General features: G+C 46.8%; 1 protein-coding gene across 1 annotated transcript in view; it reads right to left on the bottom strand.

Moving 5' to 3' along the window:
* Positions 1-17480: 17480 nt before the first annotated feature.
* CDH4 (cadherin 4) overlaps positions 17481-25979 on the bottom strand; it is a 425706-nt gene continuing 417207 nt past the window's right edge. The window contains exons 13-16 of the mRNA XM_027710649.2: positions 25505-25738; positions 21226-21365; positions 19122-19286; positions 17481-17725 (exon numbers count right to left, since the gene is read on the bottom strand). Coding sequence (XP_027566450.2) covers positions 17519-17725; positions 19122-19286; positions 21226-21365; positions 25505-25738 — 746 coding nt within the window. The 3' untranslated portion in view covers positions 17481-17518. The remainder of the gene's footprint in view (positions 17726-19121; positions 19287-21225; positions 21366-25504; positions 25739-25979) is intronic.

Raw genomic sequence — 25979 nt, 5'->3', positions numbered from 1 at the left:
AAATAATCTACCTTAAAAAACTTTAGTAAACTCTACCTTCCATGTGCCTTGTTCCCTGACTACAGTGGCAGTGGAGAGCCTGTGTTAGGTGAGAGCTGAAGGATGGTGATTCCTTTCTCCCTCCTTTTGCTGTTGGAGGAGAGGTGGGTTTTGCCTGTGAGAGCCACCCTGTGCTTTCCCAGTGCCCGCTCTCTTTTCCCATCACATCGGTGAAAACTCACTTGTCTGCTTCTCTCCAAAACACTTTTTTGGGTCCTGGTGGCCAAAACCAGATCATAGAAAAGCTCAAGGTATAAAACGAGAGAGAAATTAGAGGGTGCTCCAGGGGCAGCTGCCAGGCTTTGTAGGAAATGCTCATTCTCTGACATGTGTGTCCATGAGCACACATGTGTGTTTGGGAGAAACTTTTATCAGCAGGAAAGCTCCTGCCAAGGCCATTTTGCTGGTGCCAGGCAGCTCTCCCTGGCGGAGCACGGCTTCGGCCCCACTTCAATCCCAACTAGGAAACTACTTTGGCAAAATCATTGCTAAACGAGGCTTTTAGCAGCGTGCGGTGTGGAAGACATCCAGGACTGTGGTTTTCCAAGGTAACAGCCAAAGGAAAGGAAAAAAATTAAACCAAAAAAAAAAAAGGTAAGACTGAGCTTTTGTTAAGTAATTAAAGAATTCCGGCTCACTGGAAAGCCCCAGGGCTGTGCTTCTGCGGCTGATCAGAGCCTTTGTTTGCACGAGGCTGGTAAACAATTTGCAGTTCTTGGCAATAACCTGAATTATGTCGTACAAAAAAAAAAAAAAAAAGGAGGTTGGAAATGCTGGGCTTATATTGTTATTTCAGGGCAGGGAGAGGAATGAGGGAGGGAGTTTTGATGGCGCTGGAGTTCACTGTGGTCTGTGTGGAGGTGCCCTCAGTTCTCTAGCTCTGTCCGTGGGATGCTTTGGGGTATATAGATAAAGTTCAGCAAGAGCAGAGAGAGCCCAGGATTACTCAGTGCTGGAGCTCCTTCCCTCAGACTGGGTCTTACCACTGCTTTTAAGCACAAAACATTAATATGCTCTGTATGTATCCTGGCTCTGTGCTCACAGCCGGGAGATTTGCATGTGAAATCTCTGCTCCTGGAGCCTCTACACCCACATCTTTAATTAAGCAATGCCCCATGTTCCTGCTCCATAGGATAACTGAATGTATGCAACTCGAATGCACAGGAGAGAATTTTGTAATGATTTTACTGTTTGTTTAAGTGAGGAGGGAAGTTAACTCTGTGGGTTCGCCTGACCGCCAGCTACACTTGGGTGGAAAAATATATAAATAAAGCGAGCTGCGATCTCCCAGCTGGGGTGAGCTGCCAAAACAGTGCCTTCACGAGCACATGGAGGAGAAGTGGGGATCAGAAAGGCCTTAGCACTGCTCCCATCTCCTCCTGGCAGAGCCAGCTGCTGCCTGGGCAGGGTTAGCCCACACCCAGCAGTCAGCAAAGCTTTGGGCTGGGGCAAGCTCAGATAAAGGCGAGATTTGAAAGTTGGAATAAAACCAAAAAGCACATCTAAAACATTCCCTGCCTTGCCCAACCCTCCAAGGGTGAGGTTTGCAGTGGAGGGTGGGAGAGTTCATCCCCCATGAGCTGGAGGCACTTGTTGGTGTTCCAGCCCTGCAGCCCCATGTCCCTGCATCACACTATGCTGCCACTGGTGCCTGGCCTGCCTGCCATGAGGATCCTGCCTCAGGGATGGGATGCTCATTTAAATCCCCTTCGGTCCTGAAAATGAATTAAAAAAGCTCTGGGAGATCCCTCCTAGGAGGAGATGCTGTTAGGAGAGTCTCTTTTAAACGCTGTTGACTCTGCCCAACCTTGGGTCAAGTGGCGTTTGATAGCGTGGTAAAGGACACACACTCCATGGTCTTTGCAAAACCACAGGAGATATTTTTTTATTAGACACAACCACCGAGACTCAAAAAAAAGCTTCTAGAAGAGGCACCACTCCTCATTGCGCTGCAGGAAAGATCATCTGAATTAACATGAGCTCCTTGGCTGTTAAACGGAAATTTTAAATGGGGAGAAAATTCTGCAGTGACTGCTAAATTGTGTGTCAGCAGAAAGGGGAAAAAGCAATGTGTGTCATTCCTATTATCATCTTGAAATCCATCTTCCCTCTACACGCCATGACGGTGGATAATCCCCCAGACGATGCCTGCATCGCTAATATTTGCAGAGGCACAATTCCTATTTTGGAAGCTCTGCATATCTTATCCCCCACCTTGAAAACATGGTTCGAGATGATGGGAAACGCTGAACACACTGTTCCTGGGGGGGGATTTTTGCCACTGGTGGCAGCAAACCGGCCTCTGAAGTCCAAGGAGTCAAGAGCTTATTGGAATGCCAAGCCAGTGCCGGCGTGCTGAGGTGTGAGGTGTGTCGTGTCCCTGTGTGCTGCGTGCCCGGCTGTGGGTTAGACCTGCTGCAAGGACAAGGCACATTTTCATAATAAGAAAATGTTGCCAAGCCCAGTCAGGGCGAGGGTGAAACGGCAAATGTGTGTACCCAGGGCTGCAGGAGTGCATCTTCAAAAAGAAAAATAAAATCTGTGCTTCTTCTTTATCGCCTGCGGATGAGCGCGGAGATCAGACAGGGATGCCAGGGCACGACAAATTTTGCAGCACCTGAGCTTTCTTAACCCCTTGGTTGCACTGGATTGATCAGATGCTTTGCTGTGGCGGGTTTAGATGTGAAATGCATGAAGGTGGTGAAAGGGATTCCTGTTTCCAAGGTGAAGTTGCACCTCCCACAGCTCCTCCTCAGGGAAGGGCTGTTGGTGACACCTCAGTGGTGGGACAGCCCAACTCCAGAGTAGTCTCACTGCTCTTCTAGGGTTTATCATGATCATTAGCCAAGTGGCATGGGGCGGTGGATAAGCTCATGCTGGAGGGAATTTAAAGCAGTGTCACAAATAAGTGGTAATGCACAGTTTGTTAGCCTTGGGACTCAGCTATGGTCCATCACAAGTCTGCTCTCCAGCAGATGTCCGGGGGGGTGAGGGAAATGATGGCTGCGATCTTGGTCACAGCTTTGGTTCTTCAGGCCAGGCTTTAGTGCTCTCATGGTGAAATGGGGCTGCCTGTGCCAGGTACCACTCAGTGGGCAGGTTTTGGAGACAGCTGTGTGTGTTCAATGCCTTTGCATTGCTGCCCCCACGACAACTCATGGGCTGTGGGAGGGGAACTGAGATGGGTTTGTTTGCAGTTGAGGAGTCAAGACATGGGAATGAAGTGAGTGGTGGAGAACTGGACCTTGCGTGTACACATCTCTGCATATGGCGCTGAAAAACTCTGGACCAACTCCCTTCCTCGGAAAAATAACCTCAGCAGTAATAAATCTCTCCCTTCAGGTCCCCATCCTGCTCTGCCTGACAGGGGGCAGGAGCACAGGGATGCCCAGGAGGAGAAAAGTGCGGAGGGGAGAGTGATACAGGGTGAAAAAACCCCAAGCTAATGATGTAGGCATTTGTGCAGAGGTTAAAAATGAAGCAATAAAACCTTTACACAAACTTCCAAATGCTTCAGCAGCTGCACGCCGCAGCTCAAAGCGGGGAATAAATAAGGGAAGGCTCAGGCAGGCAGAGGGAGGCTGACAGAGCCATCACTCCTCCCCAGCGCAGCTTCAGCAGCAGTAGCATGAGAAATATGTCCTCACAGTGTCCCTGTGGCCCCCGAGACACGTGGCCTCTGCTCCCACTCCTCCTGGCTGGAAGAACGGAGGCTCGGGGTGTCCTAATGCCTCCCAGTGGCACCCCAGCTATGGGGTGGATGACATGGTCTTAAGTTCTGCCAGGGGAGACTTAGGTTGGATATTAGGAAGAAATTTTTTACAGAGAGAGTAATCAGCCATTGGAATGGGCTGCCCAGGGAGGTGGTGGATTCATCAGCCCTGGAGGTTTCCAAGGTGAGACTGGATGTGGCATCAGTGCCACGGTCTGGGAACCACAGTGGTGCTGGATCAAGGGTTGGGCCTGATGATCTCAGAGGCCTTTCCCAACCTGGTTGATTCTATGATTGTATGGGGCCCTTCCTGGAATTTGGAGTGGGAGAGGTAAATTCAGCCCATATCTGGTGCAGTGATGCAGGGCTCAGTGCTGAAGACCAAGAGGTTGATTTTGATCCAAAATGAGGGGCTCTCTGAGTCTGTGTGCAGTGTGCAGCACAGCGGGAATTTTGCACAGGTGCAGCTCCTTCCTCTTGTGCAGGAACCATCTGCAAAGCCAAGCAGTCCTGCTGGCATCCTGAAGATGAACCAGCAGCCACGGACATTGTCAGTGCTACAGCAGCACGAAGCTGCCTGGAGAAGGCAGGTGGGAAAAAAGGCTTTTTAGCCAAGTGAGCTTCAACATAGAGCCAGGGGGTCTCTCTGCTCCCTGTGGAAAGTCCCTCCTGGCAAAGCAGGCAGAAGCACTGGGTCATCCTGCCCATAGCATGCTGGGGCTCCATGACCATGAGCCATGTCCAGACTTGCTTGGAACCTCTGCCTTATAAATGAGTGTGTAGAAGAAATGTGAGCATTATACAGCTTCCCAGGAAGCAATTCTGCAGCCTCTGCAGATGAACTCACCGTCTCCTTAGCTTAAGGCCTGGGTAAAGAACTAATTATTTAGACCTAAGCTTAAATCTGTATCCACAAAGATGGATTTATGACTCTTGCCAGCTTCCCCTAGAGGATCGCAACCTCATTTTGTTCCTCATGAACTTCTGCTGAGGTGTAAAATAACAACAATCTTGAGAACTAAAATCGCTGAAGGATGGATTAAATTATAATGCAATCAGTCCAAAAGACCTTCTGTCTGCAAGGAGCAGCATTAGGCTGTCCTGGAGCAGACAGCTGAGCACTGCCTGGGCAGGATTACCCAGCCTGTGCTGGCTGTTTTGTCTTCACCAAGAAACTGCATTTCCTAGGCAGAGTGATTATGATATCATCTGCTGAATGTTCCTTGGGAGCCTTGGCATCACCCTGCCCAGGCCAGGACTCACTCTGAGAAGAGCTCTATAAACCCACGACAAAAAAAGACAGATGGCAATGAATATTTTGAGGTCTGCAGCATATTCCTGTGGAAGGATTGCTTCTGACCTGCCATCTCCACGCAGACTTTAAATCACAACTTGAGCAGCAAGCTCGGTCTGGGGTCTGTTAATATGTGTTTGGAGAGGATTTAGCATAGCAGGGCTCCAATCCCCACTGAGACCTTCGAGAATAAGCTCCTATAAATAACTAGGACGGAGCCCATGGGATGATTGTCAGGCATTTGGAATACCCTGGGCCGTGGCCTCAGAACCCTCACACAGCACAGGAAGCAGATGGAGAGCAGGAGCTGCCTGGCTGGGACTGACCCTGCGGCATCCTGCCCTGCTCCCTGTCCCACTAAGCCCCTCACCCCAGGGCCCAAAATGCTGCTTCTCCAGCTGCCCTGTGCCACCACATCTCTCTGTGGCCGGTGGAACAGGGTTTATTCCTCCAACAGCAACCCGAGGCTCCCAGCACCTGGTGGGATGCTGGACAGTGACCTTGTAGCAAACAAGGCATCCCACAAGTGCCAATGCAAAGAGTTGGGTTCCTCGTGATTCCTTGTAGCTGGCTGCAAAAGCTGTTGGACGTTTTATCTCTGTTTGGGGCAGGTTTAAGGTCTCTTTGCCAAGGAGACTTTTTTCCTATATAAATTCTGTTTTATCTGCTTGAACCAAGCACCTGAGCTGACAGAGCATTCCTTTGGCCCCTTGTTTTTCACAAAAGGTGAAGGGATTTAATTATCTTTCTGGCTCTGTCCAATTTAGTTTCTTCTTCTCAACAAGTTCAACAGCCTGTGTAGAGCAGGAGGAAAGCAGGGGAGGGCAATGCAGGCAGAGAGCACAGTTGCTTTTGTTTAAGAAGCCCTGCTAAAAAGGCATCTCCTTTCCAGAGATAACCCTGTGTTGCCCTCTGCTCCATGCTCAGCCCACAAAGGAGCCTCCACATTGTTAGGCCACGCTTATTAGGATCCTGTGGGAAAAGTGGTCCTTGAGCACCCTGCCCTAATACTGTCCTGCAGAAGGTAGGCTGAGCCTGGACTTGACCCTTTGGCTCTTCATCTGCGTTGTTCCCAGGTGATGAAATGCAGTTCCTCTTAAAAAAACACCTCTTCTGCTTGGGCTATAAGTTTACTGCAGTCTCCTATGAGAATGAGGGAGCCCATATGATGGGACTGAGCTTCCATCTGCAGAGGGGTGTCATGACCAGGGACTAATGACTGGACATCATTTCCAACATGTCTGAAGTCTCACTTATTATTTCTTTGTTATCTCTGGATGAAAATACTTTGATCTTTCTGTTTGTTTGGTTTAGGGCTGTTCTTTTCTTTTTTTTTTTTTTTTTTTTTTTTTTTTTTTTTTTTTTTTTTTGTGTGTGTGTGTGTGTGAAGAGGTTGCTGTGCTGAAATACTGTTTTCTATGTGAAATGGCAAGTTGAGTGGGTCCCCTCCCCTGTTGCACATGCACTTGCTTCTGTGCCACCAGGGTCCTTCTGCAGCTGCAGAACCAGAAGAACAAATGGGAGAGACAAAGCATGAACAAATGGAAAACCAAGATGCTGAGTGAAATATTTAGAGAAGCATTTTAAGCAAGGAAAAGGTTGTTCCTTTTCTATTTATTATATGGTTTGGAAGCGAGGCACTGCCTGCTTGCAGGGGGCTGGGTACCTGCAGCAAAGCCCTGCTTTCTATTTGCACATTTCCTTACATTAAGACAGGGAAGATGATAAAATGCTTTTGATCAGAGGCACTTAAATAGCAGGATTCTCCTGTACAAGCCTGTTTTCCTGCCCTGATGTACTTAGGAGCATGTCTTAGCCTAGGCTTGGGGGCTGTGGTGATGCACAGCACGTGGTCATGATGGCATCTCACACTGGGGCAGGAGGTAATGCAGATTTCATGTCAGCCTTGTCCCAGGTCCCCTGAGCCAGCACAGTCGTGGTGCTGCAGTGATGTTTGGTTGTTCTGGGATATTTGCTCTTGTCTTCATGTCTTTTACAAGAGCACAGATGTAATGTCAAAAGAAACCACTTCGGTAATGTACTTAAAAGTTAAATATTTTATACAGTACTATAGTAATGTGATGTATTGCCTTCCCGACATCGCTTTTTGCCTGAGGTCTGGAATTTTGGGTCATCTGTAGGGCTGGATTCCTTCGTCATCTCCTCTCCAGGGTTTCAAGTGCCTTTTTCACATAGTGCTGACTTTCTTTCTGTCCCTAAAAATCCACTCAGAGCAACTCAATCACAGTTCCTGGTAAAACATGGGTTCTGATTATCCGATGGTTATTGTTGGAGCGATTAGGATCGATGGCACTATATTAAAGCAAGGTACTTGCTCCTTCTCAAGGCACAGTGTGAAAGAAAATTCCTGATGGATATACATCAGCCTGTGTGGTGGGTGCCAGGACTTCAGCTGGGGAACAGCCAGGAGACACAGGCCAGGGAGTCCTCACGTAAACGTGTACATCTACATGTCTAATTGGCACTTACTGATACTCCAGCTGTAGTGGCTGGATGATGAGCATCTGCCTTAGCAACTCCATAGGCATTTGCAATGGTGCACTCTGGGAATCTTGAGCTGTTCACCAATGTGTAAAAACACAAAATACATTCCACAGCTTCAAGTAATCAGCAAAGTGTTGGTCTTTGACCAAAACCAAAGTGCATGCACAGCACCAACATCACTGTCCTGTTGGCGCAAGGCATTGTCAGTGGTGTCTGGCACTGGATTTTATCCCACCCCAAACATCTGCCTGGGGAAGGCTCCATGGGATATAGCAGGACACCCCATCCTGCCTTGCCTGTGGCACGAGGGCTGATGATGGGCTGTTCAACACCTGGAGCAAAGGGCTGGGTGTTGTACAGAGAGTAGCAAGCGCTCACAGCGCACGTTTGCAGAGGACTGTGGATGCTCTCACCTCACCTGGCGGCTGCATTCCAATCAATGTGGTTTTCACAGAACAGGATTAGTTGTGTCGCCCTTTGTACTCTGAGGCAACTCAAAGTACTTCATAAAGTAATGAATTTAGCTATAGATAGCACAGGTTAATGGCATGGCTGTTATGTACTCGGTGATAAAGCTTCCAAGTGGCCTCAGATATTATAAATCTGGTTTATGAAGAATGTAAGTATTGACGGAGACCCGACTCTGCCTTACTCCTTTTGCAGCCTCCCAGGGATTTTTGACAATCCACTTCTGGCAGCTTCTAGCACAGATAGAGATTCACCTCTCAAAGGAAAACTGCTATTTTGGGGTGAAAATTAACCCATTATTTATATTTGCAAACATTTGTGAGTGTCTGGAGGCTAAAAGAGAGCCAGGATAAGCATACACCAGAGGGGCTGGGCTACTTCTCCAAACCAAAACAGGTTTAAACTATTGTGAATGATGCTGACTGGACATGCCCAGCCCAGCTATCCATCCTTCCTCTCTCACCCCGCAGCGGAGCATCGTGCCTGGCTGCCCAGCTCAGTTCAGCAGCTGCTGAGCATTAGATGATGATTCTTCCATATTTTTATTACCAGATCTAAAGATAGATTTTTAAAGGTGCAAATGACAGGTCAGCACCCAGCACCAGGGAAGCCCACGGCACTGGATCTCGCTCAGCAAGGCGAATGTATCAGGAGCCGCCTACACGAAGCAAATTAATGCCTGAAAACGCCCCGAGTGGCAGCTGCTGCTCTAAATGAACTCCTTGTAGGGTCAGTTTGTGGTTTGGGGTTCACTACCCTGCACACAGCGAGACCCTGACACCGGGGTGTGAATTCCCAATTAGCTGGGAAGGGACTGTTTCCCTTTCACTGCAGGTGGAAACAACCCTTCCCGAAGCCACTGGTCACTAATTAACACAAAACCACAGCGTTCCTTGAAGCAAGGTTTCCCTTCCAACCCTGTCAACTGAGCACAGCTCACCAAAGCCTCCAGGCATTTCAGCAAAGGTTTGGGGTCATTTGGGTTAGGCTGGCTTAAAAACCACTTTCCCAAGGAGGTGGATGAAAGATGTCAATGGAGACGTCCCTCCTCCCACTCCTCTGATCTCCATCGAGAAGGGGCTGGATGAGGGCAGCAGCAGGGAGGGCAAACCTGCCAGCGAGCCATGGCTTTTCAGAAAACCCCAGGAGTAGCCAGGAGGGTAGACCGAAATTTTATCTTTCAGCCCTGGCCATGGCATGAGGCCCTTGTCACCGGATTGGAGGTGTCCTGGACTGCAGCCTGGTCCTCATGTCCCATCACGGGGAGACTGTGCCATTACTCACAGCCACCCCCTGCTGCTGTGTGACCACTTACAAAGAGAATTGCAGCAAAAAAAAAAAAATAATTTTTTTCTCGTTAAGAAAAGAAAGTGGAAAGGGGGGAAGGTGAGGCGAGGAGCAGGAGAGATGGATTATGCTGGAGCGCTGAGAGGAGTGTGGAGCAGCCCTACATTAATCATAGAGAGAGGGGAGGGGGGAAAATCCTACAACTCTATCCAGAGAAAGTGTTTGCTGCTGTGAAGCGAAGCTGCTGCCCATGTCCAAGCTCTGCCTGGCAGCTGTTTCAGCCCTGCTGCTGGTGGGGAATTGCCAGTTTCCAGGCTTGGGTCAGGCTGGGAGCACCCGACCCCCTCCGCTTGGCATCTTGTGCCCTCTCTGCTTTACACCCACATCCAAATCCTTAATGTCTCATGAACTCTGTTTCCCCATGCAGGATCTGCCCTGAGTGGGAATGGAGAACATCATAAATAATAACCAGAGTATTGCTGCGGCCATCTGAGCAGAGGGCAGCTCCCATGTGGGTCCTGCTGAAGCCTGTCCTCTTTGGGGGCCCTTGCTTGCCCTTGGCACCTTTCAGTTTACCCCAGGATTTAGAAGGATGCTGCTGCTTTGGCTCCTGAGTGCTCATGGCATGGTGCTGCTGTTGTGGTGGCTGGAAGAAGTGCTGGGGGGTACTCTCAAGATAAGTAGTGAAAGGAGCTACTTAGCTGGGCACAGGCTTCCCACAAGTGTCTGTGTGTCCCAGCGTCCCCTGTCTGTCCCTTCTTGGTCCTTTGCACCACTTCTGACCTTACTAGTAATAATAAATCTTGGGAAAAAGGCCAAAGCTCAGTCTCAGGGCTCCTGTCAGCATTGGTACACAGAAGCACAGGGCAGAAGTGACGTGCAGGCCAAGAGACTGTGAAGGTGATGGTGCTCAGCTGCACAAAGGACCTCACCAGGCCATCAGAATAGCTGAGCACATTTTGTTTTATATGTGGAAGGAATTCTGAAAAAAAAAAAAAAAAGGATGGCATTGGATTACTTACCTTTTTTTTTTATTATTATTTTTTTTTGAGACAAGGAGACATCTTGGCCAGTGGTTAAGAAAACATTTCATTTTCCCAAGGCTTTTTCCACCCCCATCCAGGAACTGTTTTGACAGTAGTGCAGTAATGGTATATAGAGTTTGGGCTGGTCTTTTTTTTGTTACTGCTTAATGTGTCTGTTAACTCAGTTTTTGGTTCAAAAATCGGTTCTGTATTGACAAAGATGTGGGAGAAAAAAAAAGGTCTTGGTAACACAAAGGTTTTAGTCTGGAGAACAAAGTAAAGTTCAGTTATTTTGCTTATCGAAAAAAATCATAATCCCCGTGTGCTTTGGCTTGATCTGAACCAAATTCTATTTCAAATTCTGGTATTTGACTTGGGAGAAAAAAAACCCAACCCAAGAGCCTATAATAATAACTGTAATAGTAATCGCTGTTATTTTTAATTTTAGTACAGAAGTCCCTGGATTTAGGGGAGGGTGGCTGTTTCCATCAGCTTAGTAAAACTATTCACATGGTCAAAGTTAAGCACGCAGCTAAATCATTTGAGGAACAAGACCTTCTGCAGGCAGATAAGAGTCTAATAACACGATGATGAGAGCCCAGCCTTCCACTGATAGCAGAAACTAATATTTGTGATGCAACAGTCTTGCATTATTCAGTAGTTAAAGATAATTCTAAGAAACAGAACAGCTTGAGAATTAGCAAAACTAGCAATAAAATATTCTTAGCTGACTCCGGGGGGAAGTAAATTGCCATGTACAGGATTTGCATTCATCTTAATGTTTATTAACAACGAGACAGTGCTGCTTTCCACGTGCTTGGCCGGAACAGCTCCATGGATTGTTGGAGCTGTGTGTCCTCCCAGCCCCACTCAGTCCCAGGACCTGCTGAGGCCTTGCTACCTCATGGCATATGTGGTTTGGTGTTGGGGTGAGAGTGATGGAAACCCAACTATCTGCTCAGGCCCTGCAAAAGCCCCAAGGGTGATGTGAGTGATGGCTGCCAGTGCTAATTGCTAATTGTGTGCTCTGCACTTGCTGCTCAGTCTGGCACCTGGAGGGTGTTTGTGCACCCTCTGAGGGCTCTCGGTGAAACCTCCAGGGAAGAGCAGGCCAAGAAAACAGGAATGATGTCCCTGAAGGAGGTGCACACAGAGATGTGCTGCTGTACTCGGCAAAGGAGTTTGCACACTCTGCTTTGTGCACAGCAACATTTCCAATCATGTTTTTGCTCCTGCATGTGCAGAGGTGAGGAAATACAACTGGGAAAAGCAAACTCAGGCTTCCTCTGCAGGGCATCAGCTGGCCCAGGGTTCTCAGTCATTCCCTAGACTTTTCTGAACCATTCCTGTTCCCTGGCAGTATAAAGGCTGGTGGTCAGAGCACCAGCCATGGGACAGCGGACTGGTGGAGGGGTTGGTCCTGATGCAGCAGTTGTGGGGTTACCAATGGGTTAGCAGCAAGTGAAGACCCCCAAATGTGCTGGAATTCTGCTAAGGAACAAAGATCTGGTGTTGAAGAGTGAAATTGCACCCAGTTGATTTGAACCAACAGTTTGATGCAGTAGAAACACACCTGCATTGGGATGGAGGAGGAACATGTACCACCTCATCCATACTCCGAAGAACTGTGGGCTGGGGAGGAGCCACACTCCTGCCCTTAATGAATGCAAATTTCTGCAGGAGCACCCAGGATCTCCAAAAATCCCTCTGAAGTCTGAATACCTGGCCCCACACCTGCAGCCAGGCCACCCTTTACTGGCTCACTGATAAGAGCTGTGAGCAGTGACTGAGCTGGGGTGGGCATGTGGGGAAGGAAAATGAAATAAAACCCTAAAAAAAAAAAAAATAATTAAAAAAAAGCAAGTGAGACTATTCAAAAGGGGGACTTTATTTTTAATTACACTGGAGCCAGGCGTCAGTGCGCCAGTTCAGCTTTGATACACAATAAATCAGCAAACCTGTCACTCAGTTTGGAAACCAAGATTGCAGTGGCACTAAAAACACATTGAAAACATTTACTTTCTTCCCTTTTTTTTTTTTCTTTTTTTTTTTTTTCCTCTTTTGTTTTTGGTACAAAAATGGTACAAACAACAATACAAAATATTTGTGCTGTTGACGGTTACAAAAAAAGGTTTTTGAACTGGGTTAACGGACGCAAACTGCTTTTTGCGCTTCAGCGTGAATACAGCGGAACAGCAGAAGTCTTCCTTGAGAACAACCACAGTCATGCGGGCTGCTACACAGCTTCTCCATCGTAAAGGAAACATGCAAAATCATCGCTCAAATTAGAAAAAAAAAAAAAAAAAGAAAGAGAAAGTGCTCCAATTATACATCTACATGTTGTTGTTGTTGTTTCTTTTTCCCCTATTGATTGGTAGCTTCAAGCACTAACTACATTATGTACACTGTGTGTGAGCAGTTGTATGTGGGGTTTGGTGTGTACTGGAAAGAACTTTTATTTTCCTCATGAAACTGAGTTAATTTGCGTGGGAGCCACCTACATTGTCTGGCTGCTGCTTTAAACACACGCATTCGTCGTTGTACAGCATCCCCCCTAATATTTTTTTCACACTTACAATGAAGAGCTCCAAAAGACATCACCAAAAAAAGTCCCATATTTTACCTTTAATATGTTTTCTTTTTTTTTGACTAAACAAAGTTGCAATCTTGGCATATTGTGTGGTGCAGACTCTGCACTGTCCATTACCATTCTCCAATGCCCGAGTGTTTATGCTACGTGAAGCGCTTACAGGTGATACAGCTCCAAAGTTCTTACTTCTGGAGGCTGGATTTGGACCTGACTATCCCTAAAAACCCACAGGGAGAGAACTCCCCATCACCGCTGTACAACCCCCAATTGCATCGCCCGGTCCAACAAAAAAACACAAAAAAATAAGGAAAAGGAAATGCAAAACCAGAAGCGGAACTATGACTAGTGTGTAGGACACCCAGGACAGACTTGCCTATTTACTGTCACTAATTCCCTGATGAATGTCCTCCTTGCCTTGCAAAGCATTTCCATGCTGATGGGTCTCCCAGTTATTAGGCTACATGATAAACAGACCACCAGAGCTGTGGTCATGCTCTGCTGGAGGTGGCTGTCGGTACAGCAGTGACATTGGACCTGCACAGTCCCTGGCCTGGGGATGTGCAATCCTCAACCTTAGGAGGTAGGGAGGCCACCAGAGGTGTCCAGCATGCCTCAGTGTCCTGGAAACTCACCGTCCTCATCCCGTAGACAGCAGGGAGAGCTGTGGTGGTGCGCCCTGGCAGTGCTAAGGGGTACAGGATTACAGGGTGGGACAGTGGTGTTTCAGGGATGGGATCCCCTCCACCTGCCTGAAAGCAAGTCCTTCCCCACAGTCTTGTGGTGTGCAAAGAAGGGGGACCACTTCCTTAGTTTAATGCCTTAGTCTAGATTGGTCAGGGAACAAGGACTCTGGTCTCAATGCACTCATCACCTGTGGCCTGTAAGAATAAACAGCAACTGTACACCAGCCAAAGTGGTTGTCTGCCCACCCCAGCTCCTTGCAAGTCATTGTCACCTGCAGCTGCAACTGGCAACACCATGTCACATCCATGAGGATCAGAGGGGGACAGAGTGATGGTACAGTCACCTTCTGAATGGGACTCCTTGGATTAATATAAGTTTTCTTAGCTGGGCTACAAACCATCAGTAACATTAAGAAGCAAACAGGTTTGTAAAAAGCGATCTGTTTGCATTGCTGGATGTGCCCCTTGCTTACCTTCTGTTGGTCCCACTGCAAGGAGATGCTGCTGCTCCTTGTGGGGCTGTAAAACTCAGTGGGGGAGGATGCAGGGAGGAGAAGGAGGAAGAGGAAGAGGAGGAGAAAAAGAAGGAGGAGGTCCTGCAGAAGGAGACTGAGCAGAATTGGGTCAAAACACACTAAAGTGGTTGGTTTGATTTACAGGCTCATGGGGCTGGAACAGCTGGATTGCAAATGCTGCAGAAAAACATATCCGCTGATTTAAAAAAAAGTCGCCAATGGAAACAGGTTGGTTTATTTTTAATCACTCAAACAGTTCTGTTTGGACTCAGGTTGCATAAATGTTCTTTAAAACCTGAAATGTTTTGACAAGCTGAAATCTGACAACAGCTCCTTTCACTGCATGGCAGGTCCCTTGGGGACAGAGGGACGACGGACGCTGCCGATGTCCCTGCAGCCACCGACCCACATCGCTGCCAGCCCCTTCCCTACCTGAAATCCACCATCCCAGCCAAAGCTGCAGCAGATGTCACACACCGAGCGCTGTGGAGCAGGGATTTAGCTGCTGCTCCCAGGTAAGTGGTGCCAGGTGGATTGCAGGGCACGGCTTACAGCGGAGACCTGGCGGGCACTGCAGGATCCACACGAGCATCCTGGGAGCTGCACAGAGCCGGCAGGCAGCGGCAACAACCCAAGGGATGGAGAATCACTGGCATGACCCGGCCCTGGAGCCGATCCTTCTCCTGTGTTGGTGGTGAGGTTACAGTGACAGACACAACGCGCCAACGGGCACCAAGAAACACCAAGTTCACTTTTATTATTCACCACTGCCGTGCCTGGGCAGCTTCTGTCGAGGTGTAAAGCCCAGACGGTGAAATAATTCAAGCCTGTGGCTTTTCCAAAAGAAAAGGGGAAGAACCAAGAATGCCATGGGTAAAGAGCAGAGGCTGTGGGGCCATGCAGCCTCTGTGCCAGGCTGCTGGGAAGGGGGGCTGTGAGGATTGCCAAGAGTGGCCAGGAGGAGGGGGATGGCACATGGCAGGAACAAACTAAGACTTTCATAGTGGTCACACAAGACAACTGAGTTCACAACTATGGAACAGGAATTTGGAAAAGTGTCAGGTGTTGGCAGTTTGCCAGGCACTGCCCTTCATCCTGGCCAAGGCATGTGCTGCCAGCCCATGCCTGTGGCATGACATCCTCGCCTTGCTGCTGCCATTGGTGCCGTCCCTCTCCTGAGGTCTAAGCCATTGCCTCCTGGTTTCCTCAGGAAACTTGGGTGAGAGTGAGTTTGCTCTCTGAGCTGTGAAAGACAAACTGACCCATTGACTGACCAACCAAGACAAAAAGAAAGATCGCATCCTTGGTAGTTAATAACATACCAGTGAGTCCCCTCGGGCAGACTTTTTACCACATTCCACTTCATACAAGACACATTTCAAATGCTCATTAATTTACAGAAATTGCATTTTATAGAAAATATGATACAATGAAATATAAAATGCACTAGGAGCATTTCAAAAATCTATAGAGACGATCTTGCAGCCCAGTATACCCTCTGAAAGGCGCCCACTCACCACCGCAAGCTCTCGTCCTCTCATTCTCGCTCTCGTGTGCACGCGCTCGCTCCCCCCGCCCCCCCTTTAACTCTTAGCATTCAACTTGAGAATTAATAGAGATATCAAAAAAAGCATGATTATCCCCTGGATAATCACCTTCCAATACTGTGCACATTCTTGGATTTAAATGAAAATATATCTAAGCACTTTTACAAGTTTTAGCGAACCCACTGCAAAATCGTCTGCAGAATATAAAACACAGGTAATCCAAGATTTCATAGCACATTAATTAAGTGGCTCATAATCCATTAAATGTGGTTTATATTACACATCCATGCAGTCTAAATCATTTTACAAACATTAGACATAAACCCACTAGTCCAAATCAGTAAAGGAAAAATGTAATAAAAAAAGCTAATAACTATTTGTTATTGGTTAAACTGACCCTACATATAAACTAGGTAGTTTGCTACCATTTATAATACTGATGTTGAATTACGCCTGGATGCTGCGAAACCTCTTGCTTACTTGGCAATGCTTGAGCATATTAACCACAAGATACTTAATAGGCCCTTGTTGCACTTCTTCTCCAAAAAAACACATTTACTACAGATAGCAGCGCCTACCCATCGAATAGAAAGGACACACATTAGCTGAGTTACACGATGTTGTTGAGCTTTGGCTACTAATGCTCCAAGGCATTAATGTGATACTACACTAACTCCATACTTACGGATGGGAAAAGTGTGGATAACCTGCCCCTGTCCTTCGCACTGCCTCGGCCTCGAGCGGAGCCGCCACACAAACCCTTGCCTCACCCCAGGAGAGCAGCACCAGTGTTGGGCATCCTCGGGGATGCGGGACACCACCACCTCACCCAGCTGGTACAGACATCACTCGAGAGGTCGTGGGAGCCAAAACACGGCGATAGCATAAAAACAAACAGATGGGCCTTTGGTCATGTCACGATTTACTTTGTAGGGTTTAGGCAAGGGCTGTTGGAGATTTCTGTTGCAATAACCAAAGGCTTTATCAATGCTATAGTTCTATGCAGCTACATTGAGTGTGACCAGGGCCTGGCAGAGGCCCTGGTCGCTATTTTGCATCTGATAACACTGAATTATATACAACATGATGACTAGTTCACCACCTGCCGAGGCTTAAAGATGGCTGTTAAGATTTCGACTCAAAACATCTTCCCCCCTCCCCCCCTTCTTTTGACCCCAGAATGAGTCACCCCCTTAAAAAAAAAAAAAAAAAAAAAAAAAAAAAAAGAAACAATCTCCACAGTTCCTTTTTGTTAACTCCTTCCCAGCTAGAACTGGCTTAGGGTCACAGGGAGTGCTGCCCAGGATGGTTGTATGTTTGTTTTCATCACTCCTGAGATTGAAGGGAATCTGACACATGCACCAAAAGGCACTTTCAAATATATATATATATATATATTTTAAAAACAGTGCTTCTGTTCTAAGAAATTCAAGTTAAGACAGAGTGCCTTTCACTCTCTTTAGTCATAAAGCAGGTAAACGAGCAATATCCCAGCTGACATTAAAAAAACAAAATAACAAAAAGAAACCTGCAGCAGAGACAAGTGTTCATGCGAGACAGCTCAATATTCTAAGAAAAAAAATGGAAAGGAAAAAGAAAAGAAAAAAAAAGAAACCTCCTATATCGCCACTAAAAATAACAATACAGTCAGCAGGGGATATTAATTAAAAAAGCTGCCACATCTGTACAGTTCTTGCTCCTGCATCGGCTCTTTTTGTTAACGTTGTCGTCTGTGGGTTTGTTGTTTTTTTCTTTTTCTTTTCTCCTAAATTTTTTTCTTCTTCTTCTTCTTCTTCTTTTTTTTTTCCTTTTTTTTTTTTTTTTTTTTTTTTTTTAAATAACATGAGGTCAGTTTAATCTTCCTCGCCTCCCCCGTACATGTCCGCCAGTTTCTTGAACCTGGGCCCCCAGTCGTTAAGGTAGTCGTAGTCCTGGTCCCCGGAGCTGGAGGAGTTGAGGGAGCTGACGGAGCCGGCGGTGGAGCCGCTGCCCTCGTAGTCAAAGACGAGCAGGGAATCGTAGGGGGGGGCTGTGGGGTCGTTGTCTGCTGCCCGCAGGCCCTGGGGGGGCAAACACACGGTGTTAATACCCACCATGGGGTTTTATGGTGCTAAGGAAGGGTGTCTGGGCTGCTGGGATGCTGGGGATCCCTGCAGCGCAGCTAAAAAGAGGATGGTGAGAAAATGAGGGTCCCAGATGCACCTCTGAGTACAGCCCTCCCAGCTGACCCCCAGCACAAAACCCAGTAACTCCCAGTGCCTCTGAAAAAGTGGAATGGAGTAGGAAGGGGCTTGTTTCTCAGCATCCAGCTCCAGATTTGGAAAGCTTTGTGTTCTGGCCAGTGGGTCCCTTTTGGTGTTGCCTGTTGAGATTTCCAATGAAAGAAGGAACAGCACCTTTCCTCTCCTACAATTATTTTAATTCTGATGATTTTCTTTCCCTTAGGAAAACAAAATAAAAGAAATCTCTCCAAGCAAAATTCTGCAATTAGGACAGACATGGGGTGTGAAATCCTGGGCAGAGGGTTGGGAGGCATTGCTGCTCCTGTGCGTTGTGGGCAGCAGCGTAGGCAGGCCACGGAAATGGCCTCGGGATATGGAGAAAAAGAATTGCTTTGCTGCAGCCCAGCATCAGGAAAAGCCTGGTGGAATAGACCTGCAATAAAGCAAAACGCTCCACCTTCAGAACCCTCAGCCTCAGTGTGGGGAGATGGAGCTGGTTTCACTGCAGTGGAAAGAGTTGGGATGTGTGTAACAGTGAGTCTTCACGAGCATGGATGTGTATAAATGTGACTGAAGGATGGGCAGGAACAAAGGAAAAAGGAGTTTCAATGATGAAAATGAGAAAAAGCACAGCAGGAAATGCATGTAATAATAGAATTAAATGGCTGTAACATTTATTTTTCTGGCTTAGGAAATGGATGGTGTGCTTTGTCTCCAAGGAAATAATGCATTGATTGGTTTGTAACCACTCAATCACTCAAAACTAAAAACGAGATAAGAAAATACCAAATGGACAGATATTTTCTACAAGCAGATAAAGGAGCAGTAATCGAATATAAAATAAAGAAACCCTCTCTGATCTGAGATGAGCCTCTCTGTGCTGCAAACTCTTTGAGGCTTTACACCAAACAGAGCTTACGAGGAAGGCACAGACTGCTGAAATAATTACAAGTTTGGGAGCCAGAAATGGCTCATTCTGCCTGGGTGCTGAAAAGCATGGTGTTTGTGATATCCACAAGACAGAAACATTGGACCTTTTCCTTCTACTTTGGATTTTACACGTTCAATGCCTTTATTAAGCCAAGTCCTTTGCTTGTGCCAATACTTCCCCTGGCTTGCATCAGACTTCTGGTGTGAGCAACAGCATCACTTGCTCCATTCAGTCAGGGAAACCTGACTTTAGCTGGCTGCTCAAGCTTTTAAGACGTGACACAGGACACCCTACAGAACATACCTCATTAATAAAATCACCAATATCCCCTGGATGTGGGATTACTGGTCTGATAGGATACTGTGGTTCAGCACCAATAGGTCTTTCATCCACCCTTCTGACTCCGGGTGTCTTGTTCAGCACGTGATCCATGGTCTCTGGCTGCTGGAGCTGGCTTAAATCATAATCCTGTGACAAATGGGAAGGCACAGTGTGAAATCAAGGGCTTTTTATTCAGATCATCTACTCACTCAATGTGCAAACAAGTTGAGAGGTGTAATTCTGTTTCCGCTGAAGTTTGAGGGCAAATCTTATCCCTGGGCATGCAGCTCCTCTATCTAAATTACAGATGAACCTGAACTCGGAGTAGCTCATAAAATTGCCCTCCTAAGAGTGCATCTTGTAATGTAAGTTAAATCAAGTATTTAAATATTTTCTGAATATTTCACACAGTGTCTAAATACTTAGGATAAAAACCTGGCTTTTGTGTGCATGTGCAGAGGTGTATCCTTAACTTTTTGATGAAATACATAATATAATGTAGAGACATAGTGTTGGTAGACATATTATTGCAATTACATTTTTGCAGAAGCAAAAACATTAAAATGTGTATTGCATTTATGCATGTAGGCCTTTCAAAGTAATTATGTTCTTTTTGCTTGTGAAAAATCCCAACAGAATAGGTTTCTATCACGGAATGAGAACCAGGTAATATTTCATTAAAAATGTATTCATGTAGGTAATGGTGTTTTGCTGTTCTTCCTTTGCTGTTATTTTTAACGAATCCTTTCTAAAATATTTAAGCCTACAGTGTAGTTGCCTGAAACCAGATACTTCAGCTAGTTGGAATGCTTATAACAGTACTTTGTTCTAGTGGTAAAACTATCCCTGTGCTCAGACGGGGATGATTGAAGCTCCAGGAGCAATATTTATAAATAACTTGACAGCGACAAGAAAAAAGAAATGCTAATTGCGAGGATTTTTCTGTGGAATAAGAACTTCCCAAGTTTCGGGTAAGTCCCTGCCTCAGCTTGTCATGGCAGCTCTCCCCAGGCTCACCTGCTTGCCTTCGGATACCACTGGGACCTCCACAGCAGCATGTGCTGCAGTGGTTTCATGGGCTCCTTGAGCACCAGCCCCGGTCACTGACCTTGAACCATGCAGTCCAATTGAACAAGCAAGAATAAAACCATTATATGATGTAGAGTCACACAATTTGCACGACAATCATGTTTGAGAGCGTCCCGGGCTCTTTACTCGCGTTAGGCAGGAGTAAAAAACCAGTGACTTAAACGTGAGTGACCAAACTTTGCTATTTTAGCAGAGGAAACAGATCAGTAGCAGTGGAAAAGCACACCCCAGGAATGCGGGCCAGAGAAGTTTTCGTGCAACATCAGCCTCGGTGCCTGTGAGAAGCAGCACTGCAGAAAAGCTGACGTGTTCAGGCAGCCTGTGGTTCAGGGCTCTGTCACCCAGCAGAGCTTCGCCACTGCGCGCTCCGTGGTGACAGAGAAAACCCCCAGATCCATTTGGACATTTCTCATGAACCATGTCCAGAAATTAAAAGAAATTAAAGGCACATTAGAGATGATTAAGTAGATGCAGGGAAAACCCACAGAAGCTCAGGGCTCAAGCAAGCCAAGCCAAGTGCCTGGAGCCACAGGGCTGGCGAAGGTGGCAGTTGTTGGCTGGTTTTACAACAGTCTCTGATGGGGAATGATAAAATACACAATTTCAATGTCTGAAGTAACAGAAATACTGTTTGAATATGAGTGTCAATGGATTGATTTATAGTCCTTTCCCCAGGAAGCTGTGCAGGGGGTAGAAAAATCCATGTGTGTCGTGAAAGAGTGGGGGGAGCTGGATGCACCACCACAATGTGGCACCAGCCTCCTGGCATGGTCCTGTTTGCACAGGAAGGTGTCCCAGTGACATGCTGAATCTCCTGCACTTGCTGGCTCTCACCAATGTCCACACCACACTAGGGAAGCCAGTAAAGCTGCCTGGTCATGAACAAGGGGAACACAACCCTTTGCACGTGCTGTAGTGAAAATAATGTGGTTTCTGCCTTTTTGAGAGTACAGTTTGCACAGCTCCTCCTTGGTCACAACCCACAGACTCCTCTCACCTGGTCTTCCTCTCCACCTCCCTCTTCGTCGTACTTGAGGATGTTGTCCCTGACGTCGTCCTCAGGGTCGATCAGGAGCTGCTTGGTGTGACGCTCCTTCTCCCGGCGCTTCATCCACACCACGAACAGCAGAACCATGGCTGCAACGGGGAAGAAGCTGGGTGAGCTGGGACCTCCCACAGCACGAGGCCAGGCCGGAGTGTCCTAACACCTCACCTGCCCTTGTCCGCTATGGAGAACCTCACTGGCTGCTGGCAGGAGGAATAAAATGTTATCATACTGCATGTTCTGATTTTTAAAGAAGAGATCAGTGAGAGACGTGAATACTGTGACAGGTCTCCACTGCAAACATTTCTTGAAGATCCTGTCACCAACGCTGATTGAGATGATGTTTATCAGGAGTAAAACACACAATCAAAGGAAAAGAAAACAGGAAGTGTGAAAACTGCGGTTTTCTGAAAAAAAATCCTGAATTTTTAGGATTAGATTTCTACCTTTATTTTATTCAGGGGTATAAAATAAAGACAGAGGGAAGAGAGCTGCAGAGAAGGAAATGGGTACAGGCACTCAACACCTGTGCACAAGGGGCTGTTCCAGCAGTGTGACACAGGTTCAGCCCATTCAGGTCACGAGCCCTGAGTGTGACAGTCACTTTGCTGTTGTCTGCAGTTGGCCAGGCAAGACTGGTCTGGGGAGGCTGCACAACACTAGGTCCTGTAATCCAATTTGGACTCCCTCATGTTCTTCTTTGGTCCATGAGGGAAGCTCTTTAGACTTCCAAGCCAGGACATTAGCACATGCATTTGGTCATCCACTTGCAAAGCAGATCTGAGATCATCTGAAATCCTTTCAGAAAGCAGGGATAGCTTTGCAGAACAAGGGAGAGCAAATCTGGTAGTACACAGCCAAGCTCCTCAGGCATCAGCATCTGCATGCCAGGCTTGGCTAATCTCTCTCAGTACAGTAACAGGGACAGATGAACAGTTCTTGAATCATGAGAAATTTTTCCCTTCTTGAACAGCTTTACCCACAGGGAACACTGGCTCACTGCTCCACAATCTCACCCTCCAAAGGGCCACATGCATCCCAGGGGCTGTGTGCTCCCTGGGAATTACTGCATGGAAGTCAATATGGGAACTGAAGTCTCCATTAACATAAGGCAGCCAGACCTTGTCTTCTTCAAGAACCTGTTAATATGTTCGTTTTCATTCTCGTACTCAGTAGCTGCAAATAATGTAATTAAAAATGAAGTTAAGCCTGGGCAGCTGATGCAGTTACACCTCCCACTGTCTGCTTTCCCCTCCATTCTCCATGCAAGCCCCACAGGCAGCTGCAAAAGTGGCAATCTGCAGATGAAGGGAGCAATGGGCGGACAGTGGAAGTGGGAACGTCTGGCCCAGGCTCATTTCACCCGAGTCAATCCTCAACTGTGCCAAACCACTGCAGCCAACACAAGCAAACCCAGGCAGGATGTGAGATCCCAAACTTGGTGGTTTTCAGCTGAGAGCAGACCCCAGGAATAGGGTTGGGCAGCCCAGCCTGCAGCCCCTCCACGGGAGGAGGTGGTTAGGAGTTCTTCCTCCCAGCACCAAAGTGTTTATGCCCAACAGGAATTCAGTGAAGTGAGAGGAAAAGGACCGGGCAGCTCATTACTGCCATTGTGTGCCAACTGGCGGCCATCCCTGCCTGCCAGCCAACAGAATTGTTTCCAGATAGTTCAGCATTTCTTTAAGGCTTATCCCACATCTATTCAAGACAGAAAAAAAGAAAAGGAAAGAAAATGTAACTCTTATCTGCAATATAAAACCTCAGTTATTTAGCAGACTATTGAAGTCCCTTTCTCGTTGTTCCTTTTCAAGTCTCTCACAACAAGATACCTGACTGGTCCACAAAGACAATATTATAATGGCTACTGAGGTTTATCTTTTTATTTCCTTCTTTTTTTTTTAAATGATACTTTTTTCATGCACTTGTGGAAAAAACTGTGCCATTAATGCCTTTACAGCTACCTTGGAAAAAAAAAAGACCTTCAGAGTGTCAATGGTGGATGTAGTGCACTCTCCTTCCTTTTATTCACTCTGCAGAATGGGAAGTGCTATTACTGCTGTTAGACCCATTTTCACTCTGCATGTAGTTTTCCTTGAAATCTATTGTCTTCACCTTTCACAATTTTTTACTGCATTGCTCTTCTAAATGTGTTATTTGTGCAGCTAATACATCAGGTAGCAAGAAGAAGAAAAAAAACCTCTTTGAGCAAAGGTAAAGGCAGAAGCTTCCTTCACAGGAGCAATCTTGGATCTGTCCCCTTGCTGCTTCTTCCTTTTAAAGTCATCAAACTTTGACCTGCTGACTCTAAAATGGACAAATAGCACAAAAAAATCCCGCATCTGCCTTTTTCTAGGCTATTGTTTAGAGGTCATGATACGACACAGATAGAAAGGAGGCAAAACACTGGGAGGATGTAACAGTAAAACTGCTCATTGCAAATTACATTTTTCATCACTGATACAGTGCTTTGCAGCTCTTGAAGATAAAAAAAAGTCAATTAGAATTACAATGAATGTAAAAATAAGCTTTTGTAATAAAAACCGTAATTTAAAATGGGATAATGTATCTGAAAATGGAAAGAGGAATCTCTTAAATCAAATGTCCTTCAGCTGAAGTTAATTTCAGTCAATAGGATTTTCAACTGTTTTAAATCGTATTTTAGCACTGGATTTATACAAGAGCAGCAAAAAGAAGACCTGTGTTTAATCACTTCTGCGGCTCCAGTGCAAACTTAAGCACACTTCCCAGTGTACTGAAGGTGGTGGGGCTGATGAACACTGTGTCTTCATCTGGGTGTGAATTCAGCACAAAACCCCCTTTGCTGAAGGGAGCAGCCAAAGCATTTTTCAACTGGGACCCCACACCCAACGAAGGACAGGAATTGCCCATCATGGCTGGGCACAGGGATGCTTCCTTGGGCTTGGCTGGGCTGGGTGAGGAGTGGGGTCTGCACAAACCCCCTGTTTCTTGCTCACTCTCCAGCCTGATCCAGTAGATCAATTACAAACCAATACATTCCCCTCACCAGCCCAAGAGGGTGGATGTTTGCCCAGGGATGACCCATTCTCCTAATGTACCACACCATGTCCCCGTTAGGTGACATTTGTAGCATACGTCGCTCTGTCTGCTCTCTGTTTAAACACATTGGGGGGAAATATTAAATGTGATTTAGTACCATAACTCCTATTAGCTTTAATGAGAGTCTCATGGATTCATCCTGTGTTTCTTGATGAATATTTACCTCATTGTACATTTCAGCTCTTGTTTTTATCTATTCCTACTGTGCCAACTGCTGCTTGAAGTTATAATGATATCATTTTTATTTTTAAGTGTGTGCACACATGGCTATTGGTAATGCTCAGGACAGACAGCATTGCTGGGTAAAAGGGATAGTTTTGCCTCAGGCAAAGGGATGGCCACCCCTTCTCTGTGATCCACACCCAGCCTTCCATTGCTCCTGACAAACTGGGGATTCTTCCTCTAAAAACACTCACAATCCTCCATGATTAAGCAACCTGAAGTCATTTTACAGGCAATGGGTATACCTATCGTTGTTCTTTTCCTTGGAACAACCAGAAAACCACAGTCCCTCTGCAAGGGACTAGCCAGACTCTCATAACCAGTGAGAACCAGTATATCCATAGCCAGCCAGGGACCTGAGAGCTATGGGGGTGTCTGCAACAGGATTTTAAAAGAGTGCATCACCTTTTCCTGTAAAATGTGGAGAATCCTATCACACTCACTACCTACAAGTTGCTGTCAGGTATAATGAGTTTTTAAAGCTACTCTAAGTCTTAGAAAGACAAGTCTGATGCAGGCAGAGCTCATTTTGCTGATGTTGCAGTGAAGGAGGTTCGAATGCAGATGTGTGAACCAATCCCACAGCCCAAAGCCCAGGGATCTGTCCTCTGCACAGAGCTTCAAAAATACCAGCCCATAGGAACAGGACAACAGGCAACAGGCTCGGAAACAAGAAGGAGGGTAGATTTAGAGTAGGTATTAGGAAGAAATTCTTTACTGTGAGTGTGTGAGGCAGTAGCACAGGTTGCCCAGAGAATCTGTGGCTGCACCATCCCTGGAAATGTTTAAGGCCAGGTTGGATGAGGCTTGGAGCAACCTGGTCTAGTGGAAGGTGCCCCTGTTCACGGCAGGAGTTGGAACAAGACGATCTTTAAGGTCCCTTCCAACCCAAACCATTCTGTGATTCCATGCCAGCCCCTGTGGCACTTACTCAGTAAGATGATGATGCAGATCAGGATGGCAATGATGGCCCCCGTGCCCAGCCCTGCAGCGGCCACGGCCCCGATGGTGGTGCAGTCGCCGTTCTCGTCGCAGGGACACACCTTCACCTTGATGACAGAGGTGTTGTACAAGGGGGGGTTTCCTGAGTCCGTCACGATGATGGGCACATCATACACACCCGCCTCCAGGTACATGATCCGTAAACTGAGCTGGGCGTAATCACCTGGAGAGACCAAGAGGGACAGACAGATGACAGACACTGGTAGAGCCTTGCAGCCACACTTGTGCAGGCTCCTCTGCTAGAGTAGAGTCCTGAAGAAGAGGCTCTCAGCAACACACCCAGGCAGGACAGCTTCAGACTTCTGCCCTAACAGTCTGGCCAACAACCAGCCTGTGCTCTGCAAACTACCATGTGTTTTCACTGCTGCACTAACCTACCTCGGTGCCATTTGCAAATCCAGTTG

Source organism: Pipra filicauda, unplaced genomic scaffold (assembly GCF_003945595.2).
Source record: "Pipra filicauda isolate LSUMZ 115617 unplaced genomic scaffold, ASM394559v2 scaffold13_size5146498_pilon, whole genome shotgun sequence".
NCBI classification, from domain to species: domain Eukaryota; kingdom Metazoa; phylum Chordata; class Aves; order Passeriformes; family Pipridae; genus Pipra; species Pipra filicauda.
This window is presented reverse-complemented; position numbering and strand designations above follow the sequence as displayed.